This window comes from Diceros bicornis, chromosome 13 (genome assembly GCF_020826845.1).
Source record: "Diceros bicornis minor isolate mBicDic1 chromosome 13, mDicBic1.mat.cur, whole genome shotgun sequence".
NCBI classification, from domain to species: Eukaryota; Metazoa; Chordata; class Mammalia; order Perissodactyla; family Rhinocerotidae; genus Diceros; species Diceros bicornis.
Genome location: NC_080752.1, coordinates 6,607,624 through 6,621,261, shown reverse-complemented (window position 1 = coordinate 6,621,261; position 13,638 = coordinate 6,607,624). Strand labels below are relative to the sequence as shown.

The following is a 13,638-nucleotide window of genomic DNA, read 5'->3' as shown; positions in this document are numbered from 1 at the left end:
CCCAGAATAACTATGCTGGACTATACTGGAAGCTATGCCATCTTATCAGTCCAGGCATAAGCAATTATTACACACCCGAGTAAAAGCAGGAGGACCACAGTGTGGCCCCTGCACTCAAGAGCAATGTGATGCACGCAGGGCAAGTATAAACAGGTACAGATATCATGAGATGGTGGAAATTAATAACTGTCTACGAGATACAGGAAAAGCTTCAGTGAAGAAGTTGAAACAGTAAAAGGATAGGAGAGGCCTTAGATGCCATGCTAAAGAGTCTGAAGTTTATCACATTGGCAACGGAGAACTACTGAAGGGATTAAGTAGAGAAATGACATAGTCAGATCTGTATTTTAGAAAGATCACCTGTACAGCAATATGGAGGACAGCCTGGAGAAGGCTAGGCCAAGAACAAGAAGAGGCTAATGTAAGAGCCCAGGCCATTTCCCTTCAAAAAGAAGATGTACATCTCAAATGGTATTCAAAATGATTCACCAAAGTATCAAAAAAAAAAAAATACCACAACTCCTATTTGTAAACTTTTCTGATAATTTCAACTGACACTGGTCTTCTCATTCAATCCCTATGTCAGATGTCTTGTGGCACACGAAGTTCAGGAAGAATCCTCCAGAAGTGTGCAAGTTCCACAGCATGGGGGAGCAGTGGTGTTATCACTTATTCATTCACTTAGTGATGCACTGCAAATTATGCATTACAAAATAACATCAATGGAGTTAACCTCAGAAAAATTGGATCTTTTAAACAGGATCATAACTAAACTTGACAATCAGATGGTGAGTAACCATGAAACTCTCATACTTCAAAGTTCTCTGGTTATCATCTGGCCAAGTATGTATAAGATTTCTAGAACTTGTATATTTTTCTTTCACAAAAATACTAGTGTCTCAAGTTTGCTGACCTTTTTTTTATGACAAATGTCTGTTAGCAGTAGGTATCTAGCAGATATTCCAAAAATATGCACATCTGTCCTTTCAAGGTAAAGGAGATGTCTTGAAAGCTGGAAACTAGTTCTTTTGTAAAAGAAACTGTTGAGTGCATTTGGAAAACAGACGTTTGGCAGTGTTTCCATCCTTATTTTGTTGTCAAAAATATTTGAAAGTGTCACTTACAAAAACTCTCATATCTGTATGCAGCAGTTCTCAAACTGTGGTCCAAGGACCCTTAGGGGTCTCCAAGACCCTTTCAGTGGATCCATGAGTTTAAAACCATTTTCACAATAACTCTCAGACATTATTTGCCTTGTTCACTCTCATTCTCTCACAAGGGTCCAGCAGTTTTCCAGAGGCTGTACAACATATGATGACATGTGATGACACCATCGTCCTCAAGGCTAATGGAATGTGCGTCTTGTGATTTAAAATTTTCTCAGTAATTTTTAATATGTTAAATATCAACAGACAAAACTCACCAAGATGGAAGTTCTTTGGGATCTTCACTAATTTTCAAACTTATAAAGGGGCCCTGAGACCAAAAAGTCTGAGAATCACTGCTATATACTTTAAATTTTTTTTTTTAAAGATTTTATTTATTTATTTTTCCCCCCAAAGCCCCAGCAGATTGTTGTATGTCATAGCTGCACATCCTTCTAGTTGCTGTATGTGGGACGCGGCCTCAGCATGGCCAGAGAAGCTGTGCGTCCGTGTGCGCCCGGGATCCGAACCCAGGCCGCCAGCAGCGGAGCACGTGCACTTAACCGCTGAGCCACGGGGCCGGCCCTAAATTTTTTTTTTTTAATTTTATTTTTTCCCCCAAAGCCCCAGTAGATAGTTGTACGTCATAGCTGCACATCCTTCTAGTTGCTGTGTGTGGGACGCGGCCTCAGCATTGCTGGAGAAGCAGTGCGTCGGTGCGCGCCCGGGATCCGAACCCGGGCCGCCAGCAGCGGAGCGCGCGCACTTAACCGCTAAGCCACGGGGCCGGCCCACTGCTATATACTTTAAAAAATTAGTAACAGAATTTTCTAACCTGACATATTTCTTTCTTTTTTTTTTTTTGTTAGTGAGGAAGACTGGCCCTGAGCTAAGGTCTGTTGCCAATATTCCTCTTCTTGCTGAGGAAGAGTGGCCTTCAGCTAAGGATCTGTGCCCATCCGCCTCTATTTTCTATGTGGGATGCTACCACAGTATGCCTTGATGAGCGGTGCGTCGGTCCGCACCTGGGATCCGAATCTGTGAACCCTGGGCCGCCTAAGCAGAGTGCACAAACTTAACCACTACGCCACCGGGCCAGCGCCTGTCTGACATATTTCAAACAAAAAGTTTCAATGGGTTTTTATGTCATGTTAAAAATACACAAACATGCCATCTTTCCATTATTTTGTAAGAAAAACTGACATCAAAGAAAAGGGAAATTTACTGACATATAGACAATAAGACAAGGGCATAGATGACATTTAATCAGAATAACACAAATTAAGTCGTACAGGAGTTCAGAGGGGAGGAACTCCTGCCAGCCAGGATAATCACGGAGGAACCATAGAGAACAAATTTGAATTAAACCCCCATTATCATCTTTAAAAACATGTTCAGAAGACTGAGGAGGAGCAAAATTTCAGGGGGAAGCAGTCAACAACAGCGATGACAGAGTGAAGGAAAAGCACATACATTTTAGCAGCCTGCGCCTTGAGCACATTGTAACAGTATCAGCGGCAAGCGTGTATGCACACGTGCGTGTGTCACTGCGGAGTGAGGGCTGAGAACAGCTGAATAGCCATATATAATTTGTTGGCATTTAAAGAATGTTTCAAGTTGGTATGATACTCATATCAACTCTCCTGTCTTGATCTTAGACTAATTCCTTCACGCCTCACACTCCCAGACCAGCATCGCCAATCACTTAAGACTATAAACAAAACCACAATGTTGGCAGTGGTTATCTCTAGGTTATGGGATTTAAGGCTAATGATCACCTACCATGAATCAGGTAATATACGAAACATTAGGAATCCTAAAACTATTATTTTTATTTTAAGAGGTCCTTTATGTAGCTAATAGCATAGGACCAGGCCTTCTACGTCTATTTGCTCGAATCCTCAAAGCAACCTTGCAAGCTAGGGACTTTTACCCCCATTTTACAAATTTGAAAACCAAGAAGACACAAGAGGTTCTGAAGCCTTCCCAAGGTCACACGGCAGAAACTGGTGAAGCCACAACTGAAATCCTGGTCTGCTCTTGTGTATGGTCCTCTCCTCTACCCCGAGGAAGGACATGGACATGTCCCTCATGTTACTACAACAGCCTAACCGGTATCCTTCCCTCCAGTCTCATCTCATTCTCATCTCTCCTCAGACATAAATGTTTTGTGACTCCGGTATAGCCGGCACGGTACTATGGCTGCAAACCTCAGAACTTCCCATGTCAGGGAAATAGGATATTCGCTACTCTGCCTCTTCCACACGCAGTCATCCTCCTAAAAGGCAAAGCTGAGAAAGTCATTTCCCACCTTTGAATCCTTCAGTGGCTCCTACCCATCTGCAGGATAAAGCTTTAACTCCTGAACTCACAAAGCCTTCACAATCTGACTTTTGCAGCCTCCACGCACTCCCCAAACATACCCTCTTCTCCTGCCATTCAAGCGTCTTCAGGATATAGCCACACTCTCTCGTGTTTCTAGGCCACTGCACATATTGTTTCCTGTTTGAAAAGCCTTTTAAACCCACATCCATCCAGCTAATAACTAGTGATTCTTCAATACTTAAATTAGGTGTGAACTCTTCTGGAAAACCACTATTTATATTCTCAGTGTGACATCAGGTCCCCTTTTAGGAGATCTCACAAGACCCTCAAACACAGCCCTTGTCATAATGTATTCTAACTGCGGGTTTACTGGCTTCTGGTCCTAGCAGACTGCAGGCTCTTTGAGGCCAGGGACATACCTTTCATATTTATAATGCCATGACCTGGCACAGAGCCTGGCACAGAGCTCATGGTCAGTAAATACTCATGGGATGACTAGAGCACCTCGTCTAGTGGGAGACACAGACTGTACATATTTAAGTAAAATAAAATACGATAAATGTGAAGATAAGAAAGGTGTGGCAGGAATGCTATCCAGGAAAGGGAAAAAACGTAGGAAAATCTGGGGGAATCCTTCTACCTACATCCTTAGGGTTTCCTTACCTGATTTCTCAATGTTTCTTCAAATCCTGCTGCTGCTGCTGATCACGATCATGAGTGCTCACTATGAACCAGGTACTGTGCAAAGCACTTTACATAAACTAACTCATTTAACCCTCATAACTGCCCTGTGCATTTCACCGATGAGGAAACCCAGGCTCAAGAATAAGACACTTGCTCAACGGCAGACAATTCGTTAGTGGCAAAGCCAAGATGTAAACTCCGATCTTCTGTCCCCTGAACCAGGGCTCCAACCAGCACCTGATGTTTCTATTCTTGGTATAAAGTGAAATCTCCTCCCCAAATACCAAAGTTTGATAACCTCAATTAAACCAATAAGGTTGAACTAAGATTCCTTTTTATTTTAACCATTTGAGTGAAAATGTACCTCAAGTTATTAAACGCTTCCTGGCTTCTTAAATTGAACATTTTGAATATAATTTAACTTTTTGGGGGATGCCTCAGGACCATTCCTGTGTTCCTTACTGAGGGTGCTGTAAAACAGTGATGCCCTTAGGAATGACTGTGCTACAACCAGGATATAACAGATTGCTCTGGTATCAGCAGCCTTGGCATGTGAGCTATTACACTGCTTGTAATGGAGTTCTGACTTTCCAATCCACCCCCATCCGAGGCAGAGTCAGAGCTATTATTTCTTGCTACTGTCAATATGCCTGTCTCTAGCAGCCCGTCTGATTTGGCTACCTCTAATCCTCTATGGGCGGTGACACTCACAGAAGATGTAGGAGTCATCAGTGCTGGCAACCAATTATTTCTGCCTCTCTGCTTTCCAGGCACATGCTAACATGGCAATTCCCTGCCCTTCTTTAAAGTTAGGCATAGCCATGTGACCTGCTTTAGCCAACGAAATGTTGAGTGAGAATGACATGTGCCACTTTGGGACAGAAACTTTAACAGCCAGTGTCCCTTGACCAATGTCTTTCACTTGATCAAAATGATCATGGAAACACTATGTTAAGATGGACTTTCCATCAGCCTGAGTCCCTGAGTCACTGTGAGGAGGAGAGTTCCCTGTATACTCATGCTGGACACATGGCATGAATGAGAAGTCAACTTGTGTTCTGTTAAGCTACTGAAGCCTTGAGGGCTTTTGTTAATGTAGCCTAATCCGAGCTATCCAGACCAACATACCAGACCTCTCAGTAAGGAATTCTCTCATGTAAGTAACTTTATTTACAGATTTTCTGATGAACATTTTGGTTGCACAAAGAATTTTCTTGGCATCCATCCTGGTTCAAAGCTATGTTCAATATAAAATATATTTGCCTTATATCTAGTACGTGCAAAACACTGTGCTAGATGATGAAGAAGACAGTCCACGTCTTGAAAAAGCTTCAGTCTCAAGTTGGGTATTGTGGCAAAAAGGCAGACTCTAGTGTTATAATGGTTTAAAGGAGAGACAAATCCCATCTAGATAGGGAGGAAAGTGCAGAGAAGTTTCACGAAGGAAGTTCCATATGAAACAGAACATGGCTAAGAACCAACAATTAGAGATTCAAGGGGGTTATTTAAGATAGAAAAAGCACTATGAGCAAAGATATGGAGCACAAACAGCAAAGCACAAAGAGCAAATAGTTCCACTGACCTGAAAAATACGATAAAATCTAAGGGAATGGCAAGAAATGAGTTTACCCATACTGCCCCAGCCAGGCTGGTCTGTACTTAATTCAGTGAGGAGCCATCAAAAGTCTTGGCTTGGGGTTGGGGGGGCCCGGCCCGGTGGCGTAGTGGTTAAGTTCATGTGCTCTGCTTTGGCAGCCCGCGGTTCGCAGGTTCGGATACTAGGCACAGACCATTTGTCAAGCCATGCTGTGGCAGCATCCCACATAAGATAGAGGCAGATGGGCACAGATGTTAGCTCAGGGCCAATCTTCCTCAGCCAGACGAGGAGGACTGGCAACAGATGTTAGCTCAGGGCTAATCTTGCTCACCACAAAAAAAAAAAGTCTTGGCTGGGGAAGTGAGATACCTGGAAGTGATGGCAGTACACAGGGTAGATGGGAGGAAAGAAAAAATTGTTGGGGGATTTCTGTAGTAATTCAAGGGAATGGTATCAATGGCCCCAAATCAGTGTGGTGACAGTAGAAACGGAAAGAAGCAGATGCCAGAAGTAGTGTGGAGATAGTGTTGACAAGACCTGGCAACCCACTGAACACAGGGAGAGGAAAGACAGAAGGCAAGAATGAATCTTGAGGTGAGATCCTGGTAGCTGAGAAGACTGTTATTCCAAACAGCCGAGGTTAATCAGAAAAGGGACAAGGGTAAACCAAGTGTTACTGTGTATTCTTCTACGGGCTAGCTCCAGCTCCATCTGAAGCAGATACTATTACTTACTTATCCTTTGCTCCACCTGGGACGAAGTGACTTCTTGATTTGATGCCATCGACCTACCTCTTTGTACAACCTTCCCTCCACTTTTTCCAACAAGAACCCCTGGAGCCACCCCGAGGTTCCAGGGCGAGTGTCCTGGAAAGCGCGCGTCTGCCATCCTTGCTTCCTCATTTCCTCACTCCTCAGCCTCTTCATCCACCAGGCCTGCCCATTCAGGGCTCAACTCAAGCCTCAGCTCCCCTGTGAAACCCTCCTCAAACACAAGCACTTCTCTTCTGCCCCAATTCTCATAGTATCTACTGTCTTGGAATTCTAGAGACCACATCGTTAGTTATTTCCCTGCGTGCCCGTTCTTCCCACAACTCTCTCACAGGCCCATCACAACAAGTCGCATACATCACGGGTCTTGAGTTCCCTATAGTCACACAGCCTTGCACACAATATGTACTCAATAGATACTTTATTGACAATCCGAAGTCAATCAGTCTCTAAAAATATGCACATCTTATTTCCTCAGTAATAATTTACTCTTATTAGACATTTAGACATGTGAAATGGGGAGACTCATCACTTAATACTTCAAAATATTCCTGAGTTAAGAATCTTTAATCTTAGGAGCTGCACTGCCTTAAGAGATTACTTGAAAATATCATTTGCTCATAAATTTTTGTGCCAGCTTCCTTTTAATTCTTTTGACTTGAAGGTATAGCCAGCCCTGGTGGTCCAGTGGTTAAGATTTGGTGCTTTCACTGCTGTGGGCTGGGGTTCCTTTCCCAGTCAGGGAACCACACAACCTGTCTGTCGGTTGTCGTACTGTGGCGGCTGCACGTTGCTGTGCTACTGAAAGCTATGCCACCGGTATTTCAAATACCAGCGGGGTCACCCATGGTGGACAGGTTTTAGTGGAGCTTCCAGACTAAGAGAGACGAGGAAGAAGGACCTGGCCACCCACTTCTGAAAAAATTGGCCATGAAAACCCTGCGAACAGCAGCAGAGCATTGTCTGACACACTGGGGGAAGACGAGAGGATGGGGTAAGAAGACCGGGCAGGGTTCCGCTCTGCTGTACAAGTCCATGAACTAACAACAAAAAACTTGAAGGTATAACAAATAGTTCAATGATCATCACTCCAAGGTGACTCTGACTTGGAAATAACCTAATTTTCCATAAGGACTATTTTACTTCTAGGAACATCGTAAGTGCTTTTTCCCACCTTCACGTTCAGCTAGCTATAGTATAGATAATTCAAACTATACCCACAGAGAACCATGTATTTTCTTACAAAATAACAGTTGCCATCATTGGTCCTTCTCTCAATTAATTACAGTGATTCAGTTCACACGTTTCACTCCTTCTTCACATGCGAGAGAACACAAACAGAAATGAGGTTGATTGAGGAATCATAAAAATGGGCACCGCTGTGAAAAGGAATCCAAAATATTCGTGGGACACCATCCTAACCAAACCTGCTCTCATCACTAAGACACCTCCTCTTGCAAGCAAGTTCACCGAGTAAACAACGGGGAGACGAGCCAGAAGGAAAAGCAGCAGGAGAAGCGTACTTTGTCAATCAAACTGACTCGGGCCCCCGGAACATCTGGCTGCGGGTAGGGCAGTAAGCAATGACAACCGCTACCCGAACGCTGCTGATTCCCGCTCAGGCTTTGCCTGACTTTTCCTTCCCCTTCCCACAGCGGAGGCCCGCCTGACCACATCCTTCCTCTGCGCCAAGGTGCGCAGCGCTGCGGGCTCTCGCACGCAGGTGACCTCAGACCGCTCGGCCAGGCACAGCCGTCCTCTCCCCCAAGCCGGGCAGCTCCTGCCCAGACGAGGTCGTCCAGGGGCCGGGCTCCCATCCCGAGCCCCCAGTCCGAGTCGGACTTCATCACTCGGAGACGGCTGGGCCGTGCCCCGACGCTAAGGAAGCTTCCCCAGCACGAGCGCGCGGGCTCCGCGCCCCGCCCGGACCCGGGGACCGCAGCGGCGGGGGAAGGGAGGGGAGGGGCGGCGCGGCGCGGCCGCCGTTAGCCGCGGAGGTGGCCGCGCCCCGACGCGCGCAGGACGGGCCCTTACCGCAGCGGAGAGGGCGGCAGCGGGGCAGCGGCGCCCAGCCCCACGCGGGCGGCAAGGCGGAGGCGACGGCGCAGGTGACGGCGGCAGCCGCGGGGTACCCCGGCGGGCGCCCACAACGCGGTGGGCTGCATGGGCGCCGCCATAGTGGGGACGCAGCGGCGGGCGGAGCGCGCGGCGCGACCCGGGAACGGCGGGACCACCAATCCGGAGCTCCGCCTCGGCGCCCTCGCGGGGGATCAGGCCCCCGCGGCCAATCGGCGCGCGGAAGCCGGGCGGGGCGCCGGGCCGACCAGTGCAGAGCGGCGCTGCAGGCAGCGGGCGGGCGCAAGCCCAGAGCGGCCCAATAGGCACGGGCACCCCGAGTTTCCCGGCCCGCCCGCGAGCTCTGGAGCTGCGGACGGTGCGGGGCTGGTCGCCGATCGAGCGGGTCGGGCCTGTAGGTTCGGCGCAGTGTCCTCGCCTCGGCTCTCCGGAGCGCGTCTGCTGCCTGGAGGCATCTTCCCCCAGCCTCATGCCCGAGGGCGCACGTTGGGAAACTCGACGTCTGACGGCCACAGGGCTTGCGGTCCGCCGGGATGACCCAGCCCCTCCAGAGCCTGTTTCCTCGCCCGGGCGGGGGGCGGGGTGGCCACGGTCATTCCACGCCAGGGACGCAGGCATCCGCCCGGAGCCAGGCTGAGCGCCGCCAGTCCGCCCCGAGTCCCAAGGCTTGGAACCGCCACGGGCTGGGCGACCCTGCCCAATCCTGTAGGGTAAGGGGAGACGGGAGTCCCTGGCTGCTCTTCTGTATTACCAACTCCAGAGCCTCGCAGAAAATGCTTAGTCCTGGCACGGGACCACTCCTCCGCGTCCCGTCTTTGCAGCTCCGGAGGTCCCAGCTCTCTTCTTCCCTACTCCCTCATTTCCGCAGCCGGGCCCGGGCATTCGCCTGCGGCACAATTTAAAACGGAATTCCTCCTATGAGATTAACGGAAGGGAGGAGTAACTGCCAGGCTGCGAGCCTTGGTTGCCAACCTGAAGACGCCTCCTAACTCAAGGAGGGCAGTGTGCCCGGGCCGGAAGGCTTGTGGGAGGAGCCTGCATCAGACAGGCTGGCGGGCTTCCCCGGAGTCAGTCCTCAGAGGCCTGGGCCTGACTGCACTGGCAGGCAGGGAGGGAGAACGGCCTGTTCTGCGTGATTTGAGAAAGTGTCATCACCTCTTTAAACTTGTGTTTCCCTAGGGTTATATTGACCAAAATAAAAAGTGCGGAGTTTCTAGCAAAACAGTCAGCTGTTGAGTGAGAACTCTGCTGGGGTTGGACCAGGAACCCCAGCCCTGCAGGTCCTTCAGCAGGTGGGGTCAGTGAGAGGTAGGGAGGTCTGGGGAAGTGTTCCTTCCCTCCAAAGATGTGTGCTTCCAGGGCTCACGAGTCCATTAGGCCAGGCTCGCCCAGTCTCCCCTGGGAATCCGTGGGTGCTGGACAAACAAGTCAAGCTCCTGTTCTTGGCCCCAGGAGGGAGCTGGCATAGAAAATATCTTTGAAACATGCTGCTCCTCCCTTCCCCCTCAATCAGACGCCAGGTAGCAGCCACCTCCCAAGTCCCAGGACACAAAGAACTGAGTTGCTGAGCTGACCCAAACCTTAGAGAGGGCCAAGAAACCAAGTGCCTGGCCGTCCAAGGGCCAGCTGGAGCAGCTCTGCTGTGCCCAAGTCCTGCACCTATTCACTGGCCCCTCCTGCCCTGCTGCTGCTCTATCCTTGTCCATCTGGACCTCAGGAACCCACCAGGAAAGGGACTGGGTCTTCCTCCTGGGGAGCTTCTCACCAACACGGGCAGCCTAGAGCAGCTTCAGGACTGGGATATCACTGGGGGTCAAGTCCCTTGCTCTTCAAGCACCTAAAATGTATTCCCTCCTTTCAAGCTGGTTCCACAATTTATATGGAACACAGATGGTGGCATGAACTCAGACCACTCCAGTGCCAACAATCAAGTGGGACAGGAGTGAGATCAAACTCAGCTCTACAGGCGCTCAAGTGGTCTGCTCCTTCCTCTAGTACCTCCTCCTTCCCATCGCTAAGGCAGGGAAAGCAAAAAGAGGTGCTTGTGGCCAGAGGTGCCTCTGCCCCCCATACCCCCGCATGCTTGGCCTAATACAGAGCCACAGGACGAGAACTGGACAAGGAACCCATCTCTTTAGGATGGCTTCCTAGATCTTGCCTTACTGAGTCTTCTTAAAATACATGGCCCTGCTCCAGAGCCTACGGCTCAAGATATGCCCTCGGCCTGACCCTGGGCCACTCGGGCTCCTGGGGGCAGACACAGCCAATCCTCTGCTCAACACTTTTTATTGCTAAGGACAAGGTGATGCACCGGTTTTCAAAATAATTTGGTTTATAGCGTTCATATGTAACAAAAAACGGGCAAGTATTAGAAATCTGATTCTTGTATACACAGGGTATAGGTGTGAAGCCCTCCAATCCTGGGCCCAGGCAAACAAATTCAAGAGGAGCAAAAACCTGTTTAACCCCTTCAGTGTTGCCCTCCAGTCCCACCCTCCCTCCCAAATCAGCTCCCTCCCATCCCCAGACCAGGTGCATCTTTAAACCTGCCCCTGGCCTTCAGTGGCCCCAGTTCATCTTAACCCTCCCAGCCCCTGCATGATTGTAATTTTCTGTTGACAGAATCACCCACCAGGCCCTGCCTGCTTCCATGATTAAGATCCCCCTCGGCATATTCCCCACTCACACCCTCTAACACTGGGCCACAGGGGCTCTGTGCCTAGAGTGATATGGGCACACACCCATGTTCCCCCTCAAGAGAGGACAGAACTCACTCCTTAGCATCTCAATACTGCAGCTTTGCCAGCACTCCCTTGAGGCAGTTCCAGGGACAGACAGATGCCACACCCATCTCCAGCCAACCCCCAGGGGCCCTTACTCAGCTCAGCTGAGGGCAGAATTTCACATTTTCTTTTCCGGACAGGCAAAGAAGAGAGTAAAGGCCAGGGGCTGGCAGAAGCTGGTCCAGACCAAACATACATACGCACACGCACACGCACACACATAAATACAAAAGGGGGGAGAGGGAAAGCACCAGCACCTCTGCCTAGTTGGTGCAGGTGATCGTTAGGACGCTAAGTCCTAGGCCAGGAACAGGGCCACCAGCCCAGCCAGCACAGGCGACCCCATTATGAACTGGGGCCAATGCAGCCACAGCATTCCAGTGCTCAGCCCCTCAGCAGGGAGATCAGCGGTGCTGCCTTGTGTCCAAGAACGGCTTGTCCTTTCACTACAGCGGAATGCGATGAGGGTGGGGTGAGAAGATGACGGGGTTGGCTATTTCATTCTCGTTCATTTTACAACTTCATTTTCAGAGACTTCAGAGTTCCAAGTGTCTGCTGTGCTGTGGAACCCCAGAGTGCTCTCGCCTTGGTGGCTAGGAATCTCTTGGTCCCTGGAAGCACCTACTCCATGATGGCCCGGTATAGTGCAGGCTCGATGTAATCTTCCCGGTATCTTGAGTTGATAACTCGCTGCCGTTTCTTTTCCTGCTTAACTTCTTTCTCCGTGAAAATCTCGTTGAAGCGCATGTCTGAGGCTACCGACTACAGAAGAATAGGCAAGCCAAGTGAGCACTGTGTGGCCAACCACCCCCAGAAAAAACCAAAGGGACACATCCCAGCCTTGTTCCTCCCTCCCAGACAGGAAGCCAGGGCACACAGAAAACACACTCACCAGTCTAGACTTGACTCTCTTGGGAAGCTCTTCATCCAGCGTGTACACATCATCCCTCTTAACCACAAGCTGTGAGCCATCCTCAAACTCCACCTACCAAGGAAATAAAGGCCTTTGGCTAAGATATCCCTGACTCTCTCCCTTGTCCACCACACACAGTGGCAATTTACTGCAGTCACAGGAAGGATTAGAACACTGAAGTAAGGACTGCCATGTCTGAGGCCATACCCAGAAGACTGGACACAGGGCAGCCCCTAGCTCTGAAAGGGTTACTGACCCCGTAGCTCTCCCAAGAAAAGACTTGCCTGGGACCCAAGAGGAAACACTGAATTCGTCTAGTACCCCAAGCCCCAGCAAAAACCTTTGGCTACCTGATACATCTGGATGGGGTGGGAGGCCACGAACTTGGCTCCATAGACTTGGCCGTCTGTCCATCTCACTTGGACCACTTCCCCTTCAGCAGGAGGACCCAACTGGAGACAGTCCTGACTCTGAGGGAACAGTAAGAGAGAAGTGAAAGGAAGGTCCACCTAAGCAGAGTGGTAACCACCATTTACCTCAAGGAAGAATGAACCAGGACAAATTCCTGCTCAGACATCCAAGCAAGGCAGGCTCTCCCTGGGCTGAAAGACACCATAGTTAAAGACCTGCCTGCTAAGTCAAAGTCTACCCCACATCTCTGCCTCCTGCTGCTTCTAGGTGACAGAAAAGAGTAGCCATGGTAAACTTAGTAAACTAAATAAACAGAGAAGACAAGTGCCAGGGTCAAGAGTCCTTCTCACATTCCTTTAACTGTCTGTCTAAGGACAGGGGACAGGGCTCTGCCATGAAGAAATACTAGAACTGTCCTCATCTATTTTAAGAATGTATTCTTAACAGGAAAGGTAAGAAAAGAAAAGATCACCTACCATGGGACTTGGCAAGAAACTTGAGAACTTTTACTCCTTCCAGAAGGGGTTACCCTAAGGGTAAGTGGAGTCCTCACTGCATTCCCAGCAGAGGGCTTGGGTAAGTGGGGGGGGGGGGGGGGGTCGGTGTATGAGCATGTTGGCTGGAAGGTCTGATGGGCAGACCTGGGAGAAGGTCCTTGGGGACATGGCCTAAAAAGTACACATGAGGTAGGGCAGGGGCAAAAAAGGATGTGGATATTCACAACTGCTCTTATAATCCCACTAATGACAAGAGTTAGAAGGGTTCCATACTGTCAATTCACTGACTGATTAAAATGGTTCTATACCATGTTGCCAATCCATTATTGAGTAGGTACTCAATAACTATATTGTGCAGGAACTCAACAATTAAGCAGACAGTACAGCCAAAAAAAAATCCGAGGTGGAAGCTGTAACTAACCAAACATGCGATCCTT

The 13,638-nt window shown here is 49.1% G+C and overlaps 2 protein-coding genes across 7 annotated transcripts in view; both read right to left on the bottom strand.

Annotated features, from left to right (window-relative positions):
- The window catches only part of ST3GAL3 (ST3 beta-galactoside alpha-2,3-sialyltransferase 3), a 223,639-nt gene extending 215,008 nt beyond the window's left edge, over window positions 1-8,631 (bottom strand). For 2 of the 4 annotated variants that reach the window (XM_058552166.1, XM_058552167.1), the window contains exon 1: window positions 8,556-8,631. The gene's annotated coding sequence lies outside the window, so the exon portion shown is untranslated. The remainder of the gene's footprint in view (window positions 1-8,555) is intronic. The other 2 variants (XM_058552169.1, XM_058552168.1) reach the window with 2 other exon arrangements.
- A 2,916-nt stretch (window positions 8,632-11,547) lies between these two features.
- KDM4A (lysine demethylase 4A) overlaps window positions 11,548-13,638 on the bottom strand; it is a 42,223-nt gene continuing 40,132 nt past the window's right edge. For all 3 annotated transcript variants that reach the window (XM_058552164.1, XM_058552163.1, XM_058552165.1), the window contains exons 20-22: window positions 12,644-12,763; window positions 12,273-12,365; window positions 11,548-12,142 (exon numbers count right to left, since the gene is read on the bottom strand). In XM_058552164.1, coding sequence (XP_058408147.1) covers window positions 12,002-12,142; window positions 12,273-12,365; window positions 12,644-12,763 — 354 coding nt within the window. In that variant the 3' untranslated portion in view covers window positions 11,548-12,001. The remainder of the gene's footprint in view (window positions 12,143-12,272; window positions 12,366-12,643; window positions 12,764-13,638) is intronic.